This window comes from Nerophis lumbriciformis, linkage group LG02 (assembly GCF_033978685.3).
Source record: "Nerophis lumbriciformis linkage group LG02, RoL_Nlum_v2.1, whole genome shotgun sequence".
Classification (NCBI taxonomy): domain Eukaryota; kingdom Metazoa; phylum Chordata; class Actinopteri; order Syngnathiformes; family Syngnathidae; genus Nerophis; species Nerophis lumbriciformis.
In genome coordinates, this window is record NC_084549.2 from 7,672,644 (window position 1) to 7,688,986 (window position 16,343).

Below are 16,343 nucleotides of genomic sequence, written 5' to 3' on the forward strand. Positions count from 1 at the left end.
TGAAATCAAGTGTTTCTCGCCTTCCAGTCGGTAATTTTAATGAGCTGGCAGCAGCCAGCGTCATCTCAGAAGACCCTCGGGTGCCGTGAATGTCAATCAAGTGACAAAAGTGACGTCATAGTGAAGATTTATGATCGCTCATTTTTAGGACTATTTTTTTAATGCCTGGCTGGTGATCGACTGACACACCCTCCGAGATCGACCGGTAGCTCGCGATGGACGTAATGAGCACCCCTGCCAAAGACTATAAAAATTGGACCAATTACCTCCCTGCTTGGCACTCAGCATCAAGGGTTGGAATTGGGGGTTAAATCACCAAAAATTATTCCCGGGCGCGGCTACCGCTGCTGCTCACTGCTCCCCACACCTCCCAGAGGGTGAAACAAGGGGATGGGTCAAATGCAGAGGACACATTTCACCACACCTAGTGTGTGTGACAATCATTGGTACTTTAATATATAATAAATACTTAGAGCTATACTGCCCCCTGGTGTCTGTTGCCGTCACCTCCCCTCAGCAAACATAACAGGCAGTCTGATAATATCAGACATCTCTAATTGTGATATATTGCCATACTGATATTTTTTCCCACTATGCGCTAATTGTGTGCATGTTGTTTATTTAGTAAAAAAAAAACTTGGTTTAAAACTGAAGTGAGTCTATTTTTGAGCACATTCAATATTACTGTTTGTTCATAGCATACTTGCCAACCCTCCCGGATTTTCCGGGAGACTCCCGAAATTCAGCGCCTCTCCCGAAAACCTCCCGGGACAAATGTTCTCACGAAAATCTCCCGAAATTCAGGCGGACTCAGGTCCTCCACAATATAAAAAAGCGTACCTGCCCAATCACGTTATAACTATAGAATGATGGAGGGCGAGTTCTTGGTTTCTTATGTGGGTTTATTGTTAGGCAGTTTCATTAACGTCCTCCCAGCGCGGCAACAACACACAACAACAGCAGCCACTTTTTTTGTATACCGTAAAGCAGTTCGTCTGCCGTAAACAGCAATGTTGTGACACTCTTAAACAGGACAATACTGCCATCTAGTGCATTTGATGAAAGCACTTTTGTGCGTGCCACACAGCAATGCATCATCAGAGAGGGTGTTCAGCATGGTTCGAAAAATAGTGACAGAGAATAGAACAAGGATGGACAATTCAACCCTTAACTCAACAATGAGTAGATGAGTGTTATGTGTGTGTATATGTGTAAATAAATGAACACTGAAATTCAAGTATTTCTTATATATATATATATATATATATATATATATATATATATATATATATATATATATATATATATATATATATATATATATATATATATATACACAGGTAAAAGCCAGTAAATTAGAATATTTTGAAAAACTTGATTTATTTCAGTAATTGCATTCAAAAGGTGTAACTTGTACATTATATTTATTCATTGCACACAGACTGATGCATTCAAATGTTTATTTCATTTAATTTTGATGATTTGAAGTGGCAACAAATGAAAATCCAAAATTCCGTGTGTCACAAAATTAGAATATTACTTAAGGCTAATACAAAAAAGGGATTTTTAGAAATGTTGGCCAACTGAAAAGTATGAAAATGAAAAATATGAGCATGTACAATACTCAATACTTGGTTGGAGCTCCTTTTGCCTCAATTACTGCGTTAATGCGGCGTGGCATGGAGTCGATGAGTTTCTGGCACTGCTCAGGTGTTATGAGAGCCCAGGTTGCTCTGATAGTGGCCTTCAACTCTTCTGCGTTTTTGGGTCTGGCATTCTGCATCTTCCTTTTCACAATACCCCACAGATTTTCTATGGGGCTAAGGTCAGGGGAGTTGGCGGGCCAATTTAGAACAGAAATACCATGGTCCGTAAACCAGGCACGGGTAGATTTTGCGCTGTGTGCAGGCGCCAAGTCTTGTTGGAACTTGAAATCTCCATCTCCATAGAGCAGGTCAGCAGCAGGAAGCATGAAGTGCTCTAAAACTTGCTGGTAGACGGCTGCGTTGACCCTGGATCTCAGGAAACAGAGTGGACCGACACCAGCAGATGACATGGCACCCCAAACCATCACCCAACCATGCAAATTTTGCATTTCCTTTGGAAATCGAGGTCCCAGAGTCTGGAGGAAGACAGGAGAGGCACAGGATCCACGTTGCCTGAAGTCTAGTGTAAAGTTTCCACCATCAGTGATGGTTTGGGGTGCCATGTCATCTGCTGGTGTCGGTCCACTCTGTTTCCTGAGATCCAGGGTCAACGCAGTAATCTACCAGCAAGTTTTAGAGCACTTCATGCTTCCTGCTGCTGACCTGCTCTATGGAGATGGAGATTTCAAGTTCCAACAGGACTTGGCGCCTGCACACAGCGCAAAATCTACCCGTGCCTGGTTTACGGACCATGGTATTTCTGTTCTAAATTGGCCCGCCAACTCCCCTGACCTTAGCCCCATAGAAAATCTGTGGGGTATTGTGAAAAGGAAGATGCAGAATGCCAGACCCAAAAACGCAGAAGAGTTGAAGGCCACTATCAGAGCAACCTGGGCTCTCATAACACCTGAGCAGTGCCAGAAACTCATCGACTCCATGCCACGCCGCATTAACGCAGTAATTGAGGCAAAAGGAGCTCCAACCAAGTATTGAGTATTGTACATGCTCTTATTTTTCATTTTCATACTTTTCAGTTGGCCAACATTTCTAAAAATCCCTTTTTTGTATTAGCCTTAAGTAATATTCTAATTTTGTGACACACGGAATTTTGGATTTTCATTTGTTGCCACTTCAAATCATCAAAATTAAATGAAATAAACATTTGAATGCATCAGTCTGTGTGCAATGAATAAATATAATGTACAAGTTACACCTTTTGAATGCAATTACTGAAATAAATCAAGTTTTTCAAAATATTCTAATTTACTGGCTTTTACCTGTATATATATAGCTAGAATTCACTGAACGTCAAGTATTTATTATATATATATATATATATATATGAAATACTTGACTTGGTGAATTCTAGCTGTAAATATACTCCTCCCCTTTAGCCACGCCCCCAACCACGCCCCCGTCCCATCCCCTCCCCCCACCTCCCGAAATCGGAGGTCTCAAGGTTGGCAAGTATGGTTCATAGCAATGATCATTTTAGTCACAATAACCGTGATAGTACATTGTCTGACCGTTACATTCCTCGCCCCTAAAGAAGCACCAAAATGTAATAAATTAACAGTACTAGAGATTAGATTGTCATACGTTTTAAACAAGATGTATTTGCAGAGGATTAAAAATATCAGTGCACACTTTTGGATAAAATGATCATTTTTAACAGGCTTTCTCGCTACTTGTTTTTTTTTTTTCTCTTATGAATTCCTGTGGTGTTCGACGGTCAGCGTAGGGTTAACGCAGCCTTCAGCTCTAATTGCTGGTCTAACGCACCAGAAAATTGCCCCGAGAATCACCATAGCGATGCCTCACAGCCTCAGCACCATTCAGCCTCCATACAGAGATGAGGCTTTTAAAGAGGAGACGTGTACGCCGATGACGATATCATACAAATACCGTAAAAAAAAGGGCTCCAAGTTATGTCAAAAAAAGGTGAGGGATCTTACCGGTTCGGTGAATTCTGGGATAGCGGCGTGGTAGGTGAGGGGGTTGCAGTCCTGGGTGTTGTTGACCAAAACGCAAGGCAGGAACATGGGTCCAAGGTCGTCGCCGTCTAAGACGTCCACCGTCAGCGTGGTGGTGGCGGTACGTCTGTTGGGAGGGTACGGAGCGCGGTCCTGGAAGGAAGAAACAAATGTCCACTTTTAAAACTTCCCTGCAGAGTTTTTGCACGCACTTCAAAATACAAACCCCGTTTCCATATGAGTTGGGAATTTGTGCTAGATGTAAATATAAACGGAATACAATGATTCATTTTCAACCCATATTCAGTTGAATATGCTACAAAGACAACATATTTGATGTTCAAACTGATAAACATTTTATTTTTTTTGCAATTAATCATTAACTTTAGAATTTGATGCCAGCAACACGTGACAAAGAAGTTGGGAAAGGTGGCAATAAATACTGATAAAGTTGAGGAATGCTTATTTGGAACATCCCACAGGTGAACAGGCTAAATTGGGAACAGGTGGGTGCCATGATTGGGTATAAAAGTAGATTCCATGAAATGCTCAGTCGTTCACAAACAAGGATGGGGCGAGGGTCACCACTTTGTCAACAAATGCGTGAGCAAATTGTTGAACAGTTTAAGAAAAACCTTTCTCAACCAGCTATTGCAAGGAACTTAGGGATTTCACCATCTACGCTCCGTAATATCATCAAAGGGTTCAGAGAATCTGGAGAAATCACTGCACGTAAGCAGCTAAGCCCGTGACCTTCGATCCCTCAGGCTGTACTGCATCAACAAGCGACATCAGTGTGTAAAGGATATCACCACATGGGCTCAGGAACACTTCAGAAACCCACTGTCAGTAACTACAGTTGGTCGCTACATCTGTAAGTGCAAGTTAAAACTCTCCTATGCAAGGCGAAAAACCGTTTATCAACAACGCCCAGAAACGCAGTCGGCTTCGCTGGGCCTGAGCTCATCTAAGATGGACTGATACAAAGTGGAAAAGTGTTCTGTGGGTCTGACGAGTCCACATTTCAAATTGTTTTTGGAAACTGTGGACGTCAAAGAGGAAAAGAACCATCCGGATTGTTATAGGCGCAAAGTGTAAAAGCCAGCATGTGTGATGGTATGGGGGTGTATTAGTGCCCAAAACATGGGTAACTTACACATCTGTGAAGGCGCCATTAATGCTGAAAGGTACATACAGGTTTTGGAGCAACATATGTTGCCATCCAAGCAACGTTATCATGGACGCCCCTGCTTATTCCAGCAAGACAATGCCAAGCCACGTGTTACATCAACGTGGCTTCATAGTAAAAGAGTGCAGGTACTAGACTGGCCTGCCTGTAGTCCAGACCTGTCTCCCATTGAAAATGTGTGGCGCATTATGAAGCCTAAAATAGCACAACGGAGACCCCCGGACTGTTGAACAACTTAAGCTGTACATCAAGCAAGAATGGGAAAGAATTCCACCTGAGAAGCTTCAAAAATGTGTCTCCTCAGTTCCCAAACCTTTACTGAGTGTTGTTAAAAGGAAAGGCCATGTAACACAGTGGTGAACATGCCCTTTCCCAACTTCTTTGGAACGTGTTGCAGCCATGAGATTCTAAGTTAATTATTATTTGCAAAAAAAAAAAAAAAAAAAAAAGTTTATGAGTTTGAACATCAAATATCTTGTCTTTGTAGTGCATTCAATTGAATATGGGTTGAAAAGGATTTGCAAATCATTGTATTCCAATTATATATACATCTAACACACATATGGAAACGGGGTTTGTAGAGTCAGCGTAATCAGGGCTGGATATAAGACATGTGTCAGAATAGTTGTATAAGTTATCTAAAATCTTTGTGTTTCAATGAGTTCCCGGCGAGCAGACAAAAGCTGTCTTTAATCCTACCAAGCAGAAGGCTTGTAAAACTCCACTGTGTAGGATGGGAAGCAACATGAAGGTGTTCGGTTTCATTCATGCATTGTAATCAACAGAAAGATATCGTCTTGACCCCAGAACTACAAAGCGGAGAGGAAGCAGGGCCTGACTCCCCTCAAGGCACCTTTTCTGTGAACTGTTTTGTAATCAAAGGCAATGGCTGTTTACGACCCACGTCCCTTAGAAACAGCTGTTGCCATGTAATCAGGGAAAGTCCAAATAAAAGAAGTGCCGTGCAATCTTTCGCCGGAGCGTGCTGGAGACTGTGCAAGAGTACAGCCTCGACGTTTCTCCTCAAATTGAGCCAAATTTAATCATGTCTCTGTTTAATTATTTGCTTCTTGTCTTGTTTAATAGATGACATCAGTGTTTGAACCTGACAACATGTGAACAAATTACATTTTCCACTTTAAAAGATGTTTTGACATCTCCAGACTAGACCATATCGAGATAAACCACTTTTATTATTCACGTTTATAATTAAAAATAAAAGATTAGGTTTTTTTTTAAGGTTAGGGTTCGGGCCAGCAAATTCAAAATAACATTTCCAGAATATGAATTTAAAATAGTCATATAATGTGTCATTATTAACTTAAAGGGGAACAGCACTTTTTTATTTTTATTTTGCCCGTCGTTCACAATCATTATTGAGAGACAAGAACACACTTTTTTATTTATTTTGTAACCTTCAAAGCCTCTAAGACAACTTCAAAACCCTCCATCAATGTTTTATATACACACTGCAAGTACATATATATATATATATTGTAGTAACAGACACCTTCAAAAGTTGACATACACTTGTAAAGAACATCATGTCATGGCTGTCTTGAGTTTCCAATCATTTCTACAACTTATTTTTTTGTGATAGAGTGATTGGAGCACATACTTGTGTTACGGCTCAGGCTCCTGCCAACGCCGCTCATCCGTCTGTGCGCACCTCGGGACACGCCCACGGGTGCGCACATCCAGGGACGCGCCGCGCGCGTCCCCGCCCTGCAGCAGCCACCAGCTGCAATCACTCACCGGCAATCTACACTCCTGGGTCTGATGAGGGCAAGCTCAATAAAGGACCAGTGGACCCAAGGATCAGTGCGGGAACTTAGTTTTCTCATGGTGTACCTACCCTCCGTCACCTCCCCTTTAGTCTAAACATAACAACTTGTTGGTCACAAAAAAACATTCATGAAGTTTGGTTCTTTTATGAATGGCCACAATACCCAACATTATGTTTGGAGGAGAAAAGGTGAGGCCTTTAATCCCAAGAACACCATTCCTACCGTCAATCTTGGTGGTGGTAGTATTATGCTCTGGGCCTGTTTTGCTGCCAATGGAACTGGTGCTTTACAGAGAGTAAATGGGACAATGAAAAAAGGAGGATTACCTCCAAATTATTCAGGACAACCTAAAATCATCAGCCCGGAGGTTGGGTCTTGGGCGCAGTTGGGTGTTCCAACAGGATAATGACCCCAAACACACGTCAAACGTGGTAAAGGAATGGCTAAATCAGGCTAGAATGAAGGTTTTAGAATGGCCTTCCCAAAGTGTGGACAATGCTGAAGAAACAAGTCCATGTCAGAATACCAACACATTTAGGTGAACTGCATCAATTTTGTCAAGAGGAGTGGTCAAAAATTCAAGCAGAAACTTGTGGATGGCTACCAAAAGTGTCTGTGCTCCAATCACTCTATTACAAAACAATAAGAGTTGTAGGAATGATTGGAAACTCAAGACAGCCATGACATGATGTAAAGTAGTGTTTTTCAACCACTGTGCCGCGGCACACGAGTGTGCCGTGAGATACAGTTTGGTGTGCCGTGGGAGATTATTTAATTTCACCTATTTGGGGTAAAAAACATTTTTTTGCAAACCAGTAATTATAGTCTGCACATGATGTGTTGTTGTTGAGTGTCGGTGCTGTCTAGAGCTCGGCAGAGTAACCGTGTAATACTCTTCCATATCAGTAGGTGGCAGCCGGTAGCTAATTGCTTTGTAGGTGTCGGAAACAGCGGAAGGCAGCGTGCAGGTAAAAAGGTGTCTAATGCTTCAACCAAAGATAAACAAAAGGTGAGTGCCCCTAAGAAAAGGCATTGAAGCTTAGGGAAGGCTATGCGTAACGAAACTAAAACCGAACTGGCTACAAAGTAAACAAAAACAGAATGCTGGACGACAGCAAAGACTTACTGTGGAACAAAGATGGCGTCCACAAAGTACATCCGAACATGACGTGACAATTGACAAAGAAGGGTAATAACAAAGCAGATGCGGGAAATATCGCTCAAAGGAAGACCTGAAACTGCTACAGGAAAATACCAAAAAAAGAGAAAAAGCCACCAAAATAGGAGCGCAAGACAAGAACTAAAACACTACACACAGGAAAACAGCAAAAAAAGTCCAAATAAGTCATGGTGTGATGTAACAGGTGGTGACGGTACACCTACTTTGAGACAAGAGCTATATTGATGCATGCTTGGTTATGCTTTAAAGTCATATCCAACAATTGTGACAACAACTTTTTACTGTCAACGGAGTTTCGTTTTTTAGTGATTTCTGCTGGTGGTGTGCCTCCGCATTTTGTCAACGCCTTGGCTCAAAAAAGGTTGAAAAACACTGATGTAAAGTGTATGTAAAATTTTGACCACGACTGTATGTGTGCGTTTTCGTCCTGGTCGTGGAACTGTGGACCAGCTCTATACTCTCGGCAGGGTCCTTGAGGGTGCATGGGAGTTTGCCCAACCAGTCTACATGTGCTTTGTGGACTTGGAGAAGGCATTCGACCGTGTACCCCGGGAAGTCCTGTGGGGAGTGCTCAGAGAGTACGGGGTAACGGACTGTCTTATTGTGGCGGTTCGCTCCCTGTATGATCAGTGCCAGAGCTTGGTCCGCATTGCCGGCAGTAAGTCGGACACGTTTCCAGTGAGGGTTGGACTCCGCCAAGGCTGCCCTTTGTCACCGATTCTGTTCATAACCTTTATGGACAGAATTTCTAGGCGCAGTCAAGGCGTTGAGGGGATATGGTTTGGTGGCTGCAGGATTAGGTCTCTGCTATTTGCAGATGATGTGGTCCTGATGGCTTCCTCCGGCCAAGATCTTCAGCTCTCACTGGATCGGTTCGCAGCCGAGTGTGAAGCGACTGGGATGGGAATCAGCACCTCCAAGTCCGAGTCCATGGTTCTCTCCCGGAAAAGGGTGGAGTGCCATCTCCGGGTTGGGGAGGAGATCTTGCCCCAAGTGGAGGAGTTCAAGTACCTCGGAGTCTTGTTCACGAGTGGGGGAAGAGTGGATCGTGAGATCGACAGGCGGATCGGTGCGGCGTCTTCAGTAATGCGGACGCTGTATCGATCCGTTGTGGTGAAGAAGGAGCTGAGCCGGAAGGCAAAGCTCTCGATTTACCGGTCGATCTACGTTCCCATCCTCACCTATGGTCATGAGCTTTGGGTCATGACCGAAAGGACAAGATCACGGGTACAAGCGGCCGAAATGAGTTTCCTCCGCCGAGTGGCGGGCCTCTCCCTTAGAGATAGGGTGAGAAGATCTGTCATCCGGGAGGAGCTCAAAGTAAAGCCGCTGCTCCTCCATATCGAGAGGAGCCAGATGAGGTGGTTCGGGCACCTGGTCAGGATGCCACCCGAACGCCTCCCTAGGAAGGTGTTTCGGGCACGTCCGACCGGTAGGAGGCCACGGGGAAGACCCAGGACACGTTGGGAAGACTATGTCTCCCGGCTGGCCTGGGAACGCCTCGGGATCCCCCGGGAGGAGCTGGACGAAGTGGCTGGGGAGAGGGAAGTCTGGGCTTCCCTGCTTAAGCTGCTGCCCCCACGACCCGACCTCGGATAAGCGGAAGAAGATGGATGGATGGATGGATGTATGTGTGCTTGTCTTACATAAGGATTGGGAGTGATGGGCAAAATTCCCAAATAAAAGTGCACTTCCCCTTTAAAAATGTTGTTATAATTCCACTTTTCACACAAGCAGCATATTTCTAGTAAATACCACGCCTTTTTTTTAATTTTATTTAGAGGAGCCTCTCACAGGACTCGTCAGGTGACCGTCCAGACGGGAACAGCTGCTAAATGACCATCGACGGTAGCCCAAATCCTGCATCCAGTCGGGTTTAATCTTATATCTTTACACTTTAGGCTGAGTTATTGGCTCGCTGTAATGAAATCACAACTCCCAGCTATGGAATACTTACTGGAATAGAACCATTACGTCCAAGCCTGGATGGACTGAATTATTTTCCCATCCAATCGCCGAGGGCAAAGACCGACGGAAGTGTGTGTTTGAGTGTGTGTGTGTGTGTGTGTGTGTGTAAATACCATCATCAATGTTGTCTTTGCTGCTTTATAGCATCATTAGTTGGACTTGTTTTGCATTTTCTCATCATGTCCCCCCAAGAGACGGACATTATACATCCTAAAGTAAAACGTTATACCAGCTCTGTTATGCAAAGTTGACTCCAAACAGCCCGAGGAACGATTTTCAAATGTAATGGGAGTCGAACTATGCGCAAGTTTTGTGCATACAACAGTTGAGTATGCAACTGTAAACTATACAATGTCATGTCTGTGACTGTACTCCTAAAAATACTACCCAGAATATCAGACATGTGTTTGAATGTGTTCCTGTGTTCTTTCATGCATGGTATTCAACAGAAGGATGTTGTTCTGGCCCAAGGACTTCAGAGCGGAGAGATGACAGGATCTGCCCAATTTCCAGACGACCTCTTTATGAAGTATTTTACGAACTCCATCCATCCATCAATCTTCTTCCGCTTATCCGAGGTCGGGTCGCGGGGGCAGCAGCCTAAGCAGGGAAGCCCAGACTTCCCTCTCCCCAGCCACTTCGTCCAGCTCTTCCCGGGGGATCCCGAGGCGTTCCCAGGCCAGCCGGGAGACATAGTCTTCCCAACGTGTCCTGGGTCTTCCCCGTGGCCTCCTACCGGTCGGACGTGCCCTAAACACCTCCCGAGGGAGGTGATTGGGTGGCATCCTGACCAGATGCGCAAACCACCTCATCTGGCTCCTCTCGATGTGGAGGAGCAGCGGCTTTACTTTGAGCTCCCCGCGGATGGCAGAGCTTCTCACCCTATCTCTAAGGGAGAGCCCCGCCACCCGGTGGAGGAAACTCATTTCGGCCGCTTGTACCCGTGATCTTGTCCTTTCGGTCATAACCCAAAGCTCATGACCATAGGTGAGGATGGGAACGTAGATCGACCGGTAAATTGAGAGCTTTGCCTTCCGGCTCAGCTCCTTCTTTACCACAACGGATCGATACAGCGTACGCATTACTGAAGACGCCGCACCGATCCGCCTGTCGATCTCACGATCCACGCTTCCCTCACTCGTGAACAAGACTCCGAGGTACTTGAACTCCTCCACTTGGGGCAGGGTCTCCTCCCCAACCCGGAGATGGCACTCCACCCTTTTCCGGGCGAGAACCATGGACTCGGACTTGGAGGTGCTGATTCCCATCCCAGTCGCTTCACACTCAGCTGCGAACCGATCCAGTGAGAGCTGAAGATCCTGGCCAGATGAAGCCATCAGGACCACATCATCTGCAAAAAGCAGAGACCTAATCCTGCAGCCACCAAACCGGATCCCCTCAACGCCTTGACTGCGCCTAGAAATTCTGTCCATAAAAGTTATGAACAGAATCGGTGACAAAGGGCAGCCTTGGCGGAGTCCAACCCTCACTGGAAACGTGTCCGACTTACTGCCGGCAATGCGGACCAAGCTCTGACACTGATCACACAGGGAGCGGACCGCCACAATAAAACAGTCCGTTACCCCATAATCTCTGAGCACTCCCCACAGGACTTCCCGAGGGACACGGTCGAATGCCTTCTCCAAGTCCACAAAGCACATGTAGACTGGTTGGGCAAACTCCCATGCACCCTCAAGGACCCTGCCGAGAGTATAGAGCTGGTCCACAGTTCCACGACCAGGACGAAAACCACACTGTTCCTCCTGAATCCGAGGTTCGACTATCCGGCGTAGCCTCCTCTCCAGTACACCTGAATAGACCTTACCGGGAAGGCTGAGGAGTGTGATCCCACGATAAATTAATTTTACGAACTCTTTTTGAACTATTTTATGGAACTCTTTTTGAACTATTTTACAAACTTTTTTGGAGTTGACCTTTCCTGTGAATTGTTTACGACCTTTTCTGTGAACTTTTTGCGACCTTTGTCCTTTGGAAACAAAGGTGGCCATGTGGGTCCAAAATAAAAGAAGGAGGCATGCAATCTTTTGGCAGAGCGTGCTGAGATACTGTGCAAGTGTACATTGTACAGACGGCTCTTCTCAAGATTGAGTCCAAATTGAATTATGTTTCTGTTTGATTCTTTGCCTCTTGTCTTGTTTAATAGATGTCATTAGTGTTTGAACCTGACATGTTTAGGAGAGACCGAATGCAATGGACGTCGAGTGGGTCTGACATAATATTGTGAAAGTCCAGTCCATAGTGAATCTAACATAATAGTGAGAGTCCAGTCCATAGTGGATCTAACATAATAGTGTGAGAGTCCAGTCCATAGTGGATCTAACATAATAGTGTGAGTCCAATCCATAGTGGATCTAACATAATAGTGAGAGTCCAGTCCATAGTGGATCTAATATAATATTGTGAGAGTCCAGTACATAGTGGATCTAACATAATAGTGAGAGTCCAGTCCATAGTGGATCTAACATAATAGTGAGAGTCCAGTCCATAGTGGATCTAACATGTAGTGTGAGAGTCCAGTCCAAAGTGGATCTAACATAATAGTGTGAGAGTCCAGTCCATAGTTGATCTAACATAATAGTGTGAGAGTCCAGTCCATAGTGGATCTAACATAATAGTGAGAGTCCAGTCCATAGTGGATCTAACATAATAGTGAGAGTCCAGTCCATAGTGGATCTAACATAATAGTGTGAGTCCAATCCATAGTGGATCTAACATAATAGTGAGAGTCCAGTCCATAGTGGATCTAATATAATATTGCGAGAGTCCAGTCCATAGTGGATCTAACATAATAGTGAGAGTCCAGTCCATAGTGGATCTAACATAATAGTGAGAGTCCAGTCCATAGTGGATCTAACATAATAGTGAAAGTCCAGTCCATAGTGGATCTAACATAATAGTGTGAGAGTCCAGTCCATAGTGGATTTAACATAATAGTGAGAGTCCAGTCCATAGTGGATCTAACATAATAGTGTGAGAGTCCAGTCCATAGTGGATCTAACATAATAGTGAGAGTCCAGTCCATAGTGGATCTAACATAATAGTGAGAGTCCAGTCCATAGTGGATCTAACATGTAGTGTGAGAGTCCAGTCCATAGTGGATCTAACATAATAGTGTGAGAGTCCAGTCCATAGTTGATCTAACATAATAGTGTGAGAGTCCAGTCCATAGTGGATCTAACATAATAGTGAGAGTCCAGTCCATAGTGGATCTAACATAATAGTGAGAGTCCAGTCCATAGTGGATTTAACATAATAGTGAGAGTCCAGTCCATAGTGGATCTAACATAATAGTGTGAGAGTCCAGTCCATAGTGGATCTAACATAATAGTGTGAGAGTCCAGTCCATAGTGAATCTAACATAATAGTGAGAGTCCAGTCCATAGTGGATCTAACATAATAGTGTGAGAGTCCAGTCCATAGTGGATCTAACATAATAGTGTGAGAGTCCAGTCCATAGTGGATTTAACATAATAGTGAGAGTCCAGTCCATAGTGGATCTAACATAATAGTGTGAGAGTCCAGTCCATAGTGGATCTAACATAATAGTGAGAGTCCAGTCCATAGTGGATCTAACATAATAGTGAGAGTACAGTCCATAGTGGATCTAACATAATAGTGTGAGAGTCCAGTCCATAGTGGATCTAACATAATAGTGTGAGAGTCCAGTCCATAGTGAATCTAACATAATAGTGAGAGTCCAGTCCATAGTGGATCTAACATAATAGTGTGAGAGTCCAGTCCATAGTGGATCTAACATAATAGTGTGAGAGTCCAGTCCATAGTGGATTTAACATAATAGTGAGAGTCCAGTCCATAGTGGATCTAACATAATAGTGTGAGAGTCCAGTCCATAGTGGATCTAACATAATAGTGAGAGTCCAGTCCATAGTGGATCTAACATAATAGTGAGAGTACAGTCCATAGTGGATCTAACATAATAGTGTGAGAGTCCAGTCCATAGTGGATCTAACATAATAGTGTGAGTCCAATCCATAGTGGATCTAACATAATAGTGAGAGTCCAGTCCATAGTGGATCTAATATAATATTGCGAGAGTCCAGTCCATAGTGGATCTAACATAATAGTGAGAGTCCAGTCCATAGTGGATCTAACATAATAGTGAGAGTCCAGTCCATAGTGGATCTAACATAATAGTGAGAGTCCAGTCCATAGTGGATTTAACATAATAGTGAGAGTCCAGTCCATAGTTGATCTAACATAATAGTGTGAGAGTCCAGTCCATAGTGGATCTAACATAATAGTGAGAGTCCAGTCCATAGTGGATCTAACATAATAGTGAGAGTCTAGTCCATAGTGGATCTAATATAATAGTGAGAGTCCAGTCCATAGTGGATCTAACATAGTAGTGTGAGAGTCCAGTCCACAGTGGATCTAACATAATAGTGAGAGTCCAGTCCATAGTGGGGCCAGCAGGAGACCATCTCGAGCGGAGACGGGTCAGCGGCGCAGAGATATCCCCAACCGATGCACAATGTAATCAAATTTAATGTATAAGTATATATTTTAATGAATGTGTGCACTGACATAAAAGGTATCAGATGCTAAATGAGCAAATGTCGACGATCACAGGACAGTTTGCAGCCATGTTTGAATGTATTGCAGGGAGACGGTGATATAATAATTTATTTTGGGGGCCTCTGATGATTTATACGTGAGATAGATGACTGCTTAGTCACTAATGGAGCTCAGAGGACCACTCGGAGCTCAGCTGCATGGTCACACTGTATGTCAATCAGCTGAAGGTCAATATCAGCACAAATCAATATAGCCCCACCCCCCCGTCTTTGACCTTCTGGGGGGGGGGGGGAACAAAACAGTGATGACTTTATTCCCTCCTACCTTTCACATATGTTAAAGGTGTTCATAATTAAAATTCTCGGGTCGACGTCCCGGTACCTCCGAGGATAATGGATGGCATTTACCTCCGAGGTGCAGGTGAATGTTTTCCCTGACATTTGGCCCTCGGAAATTGTTATTTTAGGATGACTAATGACCTTTTCCAGCAGGGCCGCCACCAATCCAGTCAATTCCAATCTTAAGCCAGAGTGAACGCTTGCGTTAAACTTGAAACTTTTTGATTGATTGATTGAGACTTTTATTAGTAGATTGCACAGTGAAGTACATATTCCGTACAATTGACCCCTAAATGGAATACGTTTTTCAACTTGTTTAAAGGGGAACATTATCACAATTTCAGAATGGTTCAAACCATTAAAAATCAGTTCCCAGTGGCTTATTTTATTTTTCGAAGTTTTTTTCAAAATTTCACCCATCACGCAATATCCCTAAAAAAAGCTTCAAAGTGCCTGATTTTAACCATCGTTATATACACCCGTCCATTTTCCTGTGACGTCACATAGTGATGCCAACATAAACAAACATGGCGCATAGAACAGCAAGCTATAGCGACATTAGCTCGGATTCAGACTCGGATTTCAGCGGCTTAAGCGATTCAACAGATTACGCATGTATTGAAACGGATGGTTGTAGTGTGGAGGCAGGTAGCGAAAACGAAATTGAAGAAGAAACTGAAGCTATTGAGCCATATCGGTTTGAACCGTATGCAAGCGAAACCGACGAAAACGACACGACAGCCAGCGACACGGGAGAAAGTGAGGACGAATTCGGCGATCGCCTTCTAACCAACGATTGGTATGTGTTTGTTTGGCATTAAAGGAAACTAACAACTATGAACTAGGTTTACAGCATATGAAATACATTTGGCAACAACATGCACTTTGAGAGTGCAGACAATTAATATATTCTGTAGACATACCCTCATCCGCTCATCAGCAGGCCAGGGAAGCTAGGGTTGATATTCTTCTCTTGATCATCTTCGATGGCATAAGGGACGGTGTGAGCCAAGACATCCAGGGGGTTTAGCTCGCTCGTCTGCGGGAACAAACTGCCGCCATTGCTTGCCGTGCTACCGAGCTCCTTTGTCCCTGAATTGCTCACACACTCCGGCAGATTCAATGGGGGTCTGGCGGCAGATTTCTTTGACTTTATCGTTGGAAATGCATCTGCTTTGAGTGTCGCAGGATATCCACACATTCTTGCCATCTCTGTCGTAGCATAGCTTTCGTCGGTAAAGTGTGCGGAACAAACGTCCAATTTCTTGCCACTTTCGCATCTTTGGGCCACTGGTGCAACTTGAATCCGTCCCTGTTCGTGTTGTTACACCCTCCGACAACACACCGACGAGGCATGATGTCTCCAAGGTACGGAAAACAGTCGAAAAAACGGAAACTAACAGAGCTGATTTGACTCGGTGTTTGAGAAAATGGCGGATTGCTTCCCGATGTGACGTCATCGCTCCGAGAGCGAATATTAGAAAGGTGTTTAATTCGCCAAAATTCACCCATTTAGAGTTCGGAAATCGGTTAAAAAAATATATGGTCTTTTTTCTGCAACATCAAGGTATATATTGACGCTTACATAGGTCTGGTGATAATGTTCCCCTTTAAGTCGGGGTCCAATAAAATTGATTCATGATACAGATATATACTATCAGATATATAGCTAATATATATACATATACATATATATATATATATA

General features: G+C 43.8%; 1 protein-coding gene across 2 annotated transcripts in view; it reads right to left on the minus strand.

Annotated features, from left to right (window-relative positions):
* Nucleotides 1-16,343, minus strand: part of LOC133580422 (protocadherin-15-like) — an 888,230-nt gene that overhangs the window by 471,406 nt on the left and 400,481 nt on the right. For both annotated transcript variants that reach the window (XM_061934831.1, XM_061934743.1), the window contains one exon: nucleotides 3,602-3,772. In XM_061934831.1, coding sequence (XP_061790815.1) covers nucleotides 3,602-3,772 — 171 coding nt within the window. The remainder of the gene's footprint in view (nucleotides 1-3,601; nucleotides 3,773-16,343) is intronic.